The following is a 6,535-nucleotide window of genomic DNA, read 5'->3' as shown; positions in this document are numbered from 1 at the left end:
GAGGCCAACTCTTCAGACAGGGATTGGACTGGACTGTGGGACATAAAGTGATACTTGTGAGGAGTGTGCCTCTTAGCTCAAGCAGATACAAGAGACTAAATAGGCGGCTTCTGTCCAGAGGTAAGATGGGAAGGCAGAGAGCGTAAGGAGCTGGTTGAGTGGACATGGGGAATTGGGTGGAAAGGAGGAGTGTGCTGTCACAGTATGAGGAGAGCAATTAGGGTCACATAACAATGTATGTATAAATTTTTTATGGGGAAAAAAAATTTTTTTTAAATTATAGTGTAAAAACAAAAAAAAAAAGAAGAGCAGGGAATACTTGAGCACCTTGCTGTGACCAGCACTGTTGAAAGCATTTTACATGTATCAATTCATTTCCCCCTCACAAGAGCCCCATGGGACAGGTCCTTTTATTAGTCTCATTTTACAAATACGAATATATAGGCCAAAAGGGGTTAAATGAGTGGCCCAAGGTCATACCCCTAGAGCATGGCTAGACTGGGATTTCAATGCAGGCCACCAGGATTCAACATCTGTGCTTCTGTATACTAGAACTGAACATCTATAATTGGAAAATAAGCACACAAACACTGGGGACATTGGCTGAATTTTACTTCTGACAGGATGCTTGATCAAAAGAGTTTGGGGACACTTTTACACGATGGATTTCTTCTTAGATGGGAGATGCCCATGAGAATTTAGCATATACTTCTTAATGGTTTCAAAAACATTTAGTAACACGATCACTTTTTTAAAAAGCTCATTTTTTAGTGGATAAGAAGCCCAAAGGTGGATTTCAGAGCTAGCCAAGATAGAGTAAAATCCGGCCAAACCCCATTTTAGCCTCCTTCACCCTGTTAACGCTTCTCTACACTGTATTCATGGGTTCCTCCTGGCACATCAATCTCCCCGCTAATGCAGCCACCTATAAGTATCTCCAGCCCCTAGGAGGGTGTGTCCTCTTCACACATAAGGGATTACTACACCTCTCTCCTGCTGTGACAAAGACAGTCTAAACAAAGGTGTCATGCTTGGGTTCCAAGCAGGGTGCTTCTCTCTGACACACAGAACTGAGACATCCTCCAGATCATTTAGGGGAAGAAAGCAGCACACAGCCAGAAGATTCAAGGCTTTGAAGTCAGATAGGATGATTCCAACTTATAGTTCTACCCATTTACTGGTTTGTGTGCCTTTGGGAATGTCACCCAGTTTCCCTGAGACTCAGTTTCCTCATCAGTAAAGTGGGGATAGTTCCCACCTCACACAGTCATTGTGAGGATTTAATGACTTATTACAAGTGACATGCTTAGCACAGGGACAAGTATGTGGTGAGCATTCATTAGAAGTAGCTCTTAACAACATCATCATCGGGAAGGCAAACCAAGAATCTAATACCAAGGAAACAACAGCCCCAATGTTTGAGAATTCCCTCATTTACGGGCAGCCACAACCTGCCAAAACTGAGCAGACGGGGAAAATACACATGAGCAAGAGGAAAAACTTCAGGATAAGGGTCTATTCAGTAGAGATGGACATACTCCAAGCCCTCACACAACCAGCCCTTTCCAGATCCAACAAACAGGTTGCATCAGGTCAGCCCTCAAGACACACTTCAGGCCTCCCAAATGGATGAGACAAGCGAAGACCCTCAAGTTTGACTCCGAAAGGCCCCAGTGCAGGCCCTTCTACCTAGAGAGTGCGCAACTGGTGCCCACTGGGAGGAAAGAACAACCACATGTGTCACTCTCCCAGCACTTCAATGAGCTCCCACTCTATATTCCAAGACTTGCAACTCAATGTCAATGTACGCCAAGGTCAGAGCTGGAAAAGACCCCTGCACCATCTTGGCCAACACCCTCAAACAGCAAAAGGGAGACCAAAGGCCAAGTCGCACAGTGGCTGGCCCAAGAGGCATAGTCTGCTCTGTCAGAAGCCAAGTCTTGGGACTCCTGCCGAGTGGCTTTTTTTCTTTCTTTTTATCTTACTTTATTAAGTTTTGTTATGAAATGTTTTCCACATATTAAAAAGTGCAGAAAATATAATCCATTTCATTTTCACCCAACAAGATAGGAACTATTATCAACTCACTTGACAGATAAGGATACTAAGGCACAGAGAGGTTAAATATCTTGCCTCCAGTCACGCATCTGTCGGTGGTAGAGCTGGAGTTTGAACCCAGAAGTCTGGATCCAGAGTCCACTTAGAAGCTGAGCATGTTAACCGTCTGCACCACCCAGGGACTCTCCTCTCCAAGAGGAGAGGTCTAATTCCCCTCTCCTTGAACCTCAGCTGGTCTTGGTGACCTGAACTGGTACAAGTGATTTTTTGAGATTTCTGCAGCTAAGTCATGAGAAGTCTTACAGTTTTTGCCTTGATTCTTAAATACTCTCCCTGGGGGAAGCCAGTCACCATGCAAGAAGTCCAACTACCCTGAAACTGCCGTGCAGTAGAGGCTCTGGTCAGCAGTCCCAGGTAGCTCCAGCTTTCCAGCCATCACCGCCAAGGTGCCAATATGTGAGCAAAGACTCTTAAACTTTCTGGACCAGGCGATGTACCAGATGAGTACCACCAAATGACTTAAGTCAATGCCACAAACAGCAGAAGAACCACCCAGCTGAGCCCTGCCTGAATCTCTGACCCACAATCTACTCATCAAATGGCACCCATTGATCCCACTTCAGGATGTCCATTCCTGCTGGCCACCAGGAAAATTTCTCCTTTAATTCTCCACGCTAGCAGCTGCTCTGCCATGAGGCCTGCACCCAGTTCCCTTTACCTCCCCCCACACCCAAAGTGACGGCAGCTCTCCTTCTTGGCATGGTGCCCAGTGCAAATCCTCATGATGGCATTAATTACATAATCCTGCAATGGCTGGTTTCTGCATTTGTCCCACCCTCTTGAAGGCAGGAACTCCATCCTTTCTCCTCTCTCTCAGCAGAGTCTAGCACCCAATGTGTCGGCAAGTATGGGATGAACAAATCAAATTGCTCAGTCATGACAAGTCCAAAGAAAACACCTATTCCACCTGATGACATTTTACGGCTCTGAGCAAAGCAAACACATGACTTAAGACCAGGGTTTCTCCACCTCAACTCTATTGACGTTTTGTACTAGATAATTCTTTGTTGTGATGTGGGTAGTCCTAAGCATTGTAGCACATTTAACAGCATCTCTAGCCTCAACCAACTAGATGCCAGTAGCACTCCCCAGTTGAGGCAACCAAAACTGTCTCCAGACATTGCCAGATGCCCCTTGGGAGGCAAAATCACCCTATTAGACCATAGGACCCATGTGTTTCTAGTCTCCCCAAGGCCTGCATGGGCATTGTGATTCCCGAAGTCACACCACTTGCAGAATGCCCAGAAACACACGCCATACCCCCCGCCATGCTTGCCTGCCCCATGCAGACCCCACAGTGACCAGCAGGTTCCTGCTAACCAGAACCCCCGCAGGATCACCTGGACTGGGTGTTCCCCTGGGGCATCGCCCTGCAACAGAGATGGGAAACATGGTACAGCAAAGTCCGCATCCACAGTGTGAAGCCAGCTCTCTCAAAGTGGTCAGAGAAGCACCCTTTCTAAGCTCTTCACCCAAAAAATGGCTTTTTCTGTCACTTTACAAATCCTAACAACACAACCACGTCACACAGGACCACCAGAGCACTGAGCTACAAATCCGGTCACGCTATCCCTCTTCTGAAGACCCTTCAAAGGATTCCTTCTGGCCCCAGATAAAACCTAAACACCTAAACAAGACTTCAAGGCTGCGGACATGCTGGCCTCCACGCACTGGCAACAACGACAGCAAAAATAATAATAGCTGTTCCCATCTGTCGAGCACTTAGCATGTGCTGTGCACCGTGTTGAGCCCCTTTCGTGTATTTACTCATTCCCAACCGTAATCCAGTGGGGTGGACATCAATACTATTTTCCATTCTACAGATAAGGAAGCTGAGGCTCAAAACACTATGGTAACTTGCCCAAAGTCACACAGCAAAGCTCAACAAATAGAGCACAAGTCAAACCCCACATTGCTTCACTGATAAAACAACATAGGCTCCACAAGGATGTGAATCTAATTACAGCTGCATCTCCAGTACCTGGAACAATGCCTGGCAGAGTGGGCACTCAAATACTGAATGAATGGAAGGAAGGAAGGAAGGAAGGAGGGAGGGAGGGAGCCAAGGAGTTCCCCTAGAGCAGTGTTTACCAAACTTGATGAGTTACCAAGACCACCTGGGGGCTTAGGAAAATACTGAGTCACAGCCCACCTGGTGCTACTAAACCCAAAGGAGGCCCAGTAACCTGTATTTTTAAGTGTTTCTGATGGTCAGCCAGACATGAGACCCACAGGCCAAGAAGAGAAAGGAACTCACTGTCCAGTCTCAACAGGCACACCTGTATTTACCATCAGTGCCTGCTCCACCACCTGCAAACCCCCAGCCCCACCTCCGCCCCTGCCCCAGCTGCAACAGGCTTCTGGGCCACCTGGGAGGCCGAGTGTGGTCAATGCAAACAGAATAGAGTGGGGAGGGGATCTGGCTACGTCCACACAGGGGCATTTTCAAAGTAAAGCTTCTGGCTCTGGGCCATCTGAGGCCTGCCTCATTCCAGGCCAAGAGAAATCTTTGGAAAGCTATTTCATCTCACCCATAATAAGAGAAATCAAACGAAGTGCTCTGCCAAGCTACCGTGGTCTACCCATGAACGGCCAGGTTCAGGACTTTCGATCACAGTAGTACGGATAAGGGTGGGGACCCAGCACTCTCAGGCTGTGTGGGCTAAAGCCTAGAGGGGGGCAACGTCTTTTGTAAGATGTTGCCAAATTGTCCTTTAAAGGTGAAGTGCACCACACTCTTTAACTCAGAGATAACCCTTCTATGAGGCTGTGCTTTGCGTACACCCGTATCTATATGTGTGCATAAAAAGATAACGCAAGGATAGTCCCTACGGCATTTATTCTAATAGCAAAAGACGAAACAACCCAAAATGTCCATCTCTAGGGGCTAAACTGTTACACACAGCCATGTGAGGGGATGCAAAGTGGTCTTGAAAGAATGAGGCAGATTGATACGTGCTGATAAGGAACCACCTCCAAGATAATCATAAAGCGAAACAAACAAAAAACTCCAGGTGCAGAAGTAGATGTAGGAGGTTCCTATTTGTGCAAAAAACATGCCACACACATCATACAAGCACAGAATATTTCTGGAAGACAAAAGAAACTGATAGTGAGCTTGCGCACAGGACAGGGCTGGGGAAAAGAGACACTTATGAGCCGTTCGATTTTTTCCCTCCAAGCGTATATGGTCATTCTTCCAACTAAAAACAAGTTAATAAAAACAATACAAATTACACCATTGTTTAAGTGCCCGACTCTGTAGGTCAAAACAGTCTTTGGAACTTTAGGAACTGAACCCGTTGCCCAATCTAAAGGGGGTGGGGGAGGGAAGACACCATCACCAGGACTAGAACCAGGTTTGAAAGTTAAAAACACTGACTGAACTGCTCTCTCCACGCAGAAGGGAAAGCAAAGGCCATCACATCTGCAGTTTGCATAAAATGAAGCAGACATCTGGAGTCCAAGCCATGAGTTTCTGCAAGCCAGTGAGGTAATCTCAGGCCAACTTGCCCTAGGAGGACAGACAACTGAGCAAAGGGAGCCAGAAAGCCCCTGACACTCTAAAGCCAGGAGCACCCTCACCCAGCCCAGGTGAGCCTTCTGAGTCCATGGGGATCCCTGCTAAGCCACTTCATTCAGGCTTTGCTGCCTGAATGGCTGTCTGCTTGAAACTCCGTCAGGGACCAAGACAAAGGGCTCCCTGTGGCAGCACTTTCATTTCGCATTACACCAGCAACAATTGCATTAACAGCCACAGACAGGAAGGTGAAGGGGCCAGGGCTGTGCAACACAGGCCACACTGCCCGCCCCACTGGGGTACTCACAGAAGCCCTCGATCTTGTCGGCCGTCTTGCTCCAGGCCACCTGCCGCGTCTCCATGATCACCTGGACGGTCCTGCGCTCAGGCGTGGACTTGCGGGAGCTGAACACAGTCATCACCGTTCCCAGCTCCAGGGCCCTCTTAATCTGACTCTTCTCATATTCCGGAAGGGTGTCCATGCTGACCATGGTCGTCATGGTTGGGCACCCCGGGGGAGACGTCAGAAGTGAGGGAACAAGGAGGCTGGAAGGGGGGGATGAAAGAGAATAAATTTTGATTAACTGAGGAGGATTTCATTAACAGAGCATGGATTTCAGGAGCCAAAATCCTGCCTTGTACCCATCAGAATGAGCTTCAGTAGAAGGTTCTATTGGCAGGACTTGCCAGCCACTTGAGAGAGCAGGTAGGTGCAGAGGTTTAAATGGACATCATGGGGCTGGGAAAGGCCCCTCTGGCCCTCAATGACCCAACCGTTACCCAACTTTGAATAACCAAAGCAGCCTAAAGTAGCAGCAGCCACCCCTCTCCCCACACCCACTCTGATTCTACAGAACATTTGAATAGCCAAAGCAGCTCTGACCACCTCCCACCCTC

At 47.9% G+C, this 6,535-nt stretch overlaps 1 protein-coding gene across 1 annotated transcript in view; it reads right to left on the bottom strand.

Annotated features, from left to right (window-relative positions):
• The window catches only part of PLCG2 (phospholipase C gamma 2), a 181,700-nt gene extending 175,515 nt beyond the window's left edge, over positions 1–6,185 (bottom strand). The window contains exon 1 of the mRNA XM_004377718.3: positions 5,946–6,185. Coding sequence (XP_004377775.1) covers positions 5,946–6,138 — 193 coding nt within the window. The 5' untranslated portion in view covers positions 6,139–6,185. The remainder of the gene's footprint in view (positions 1–5,945) is intronic.
• Between the last annotated feature and the right edge of the window lie 350 nt (positions 6,186–6,535).

This window comes from Trichechus manatus, unplaced genomic scaffold, assembly GCF_000243295.1.
Source record: "Trichechus manatus latirostris isolate Lorelei unplaced genomic scaffold, TriManLat1.0 scaffold00053, whole genome shotgun sequence".
Classification (NCBI taxonomy): Eukaryota; Metazoa; Chordata; class Mammalia; order Sirenia; family Trichechidae; genus Trichechus; species Trichechus manatus.
Note: the sequence above shows the minus strand (reverse complement) of the source record. Positions and strands in the feature narration are given on the sequence as shown.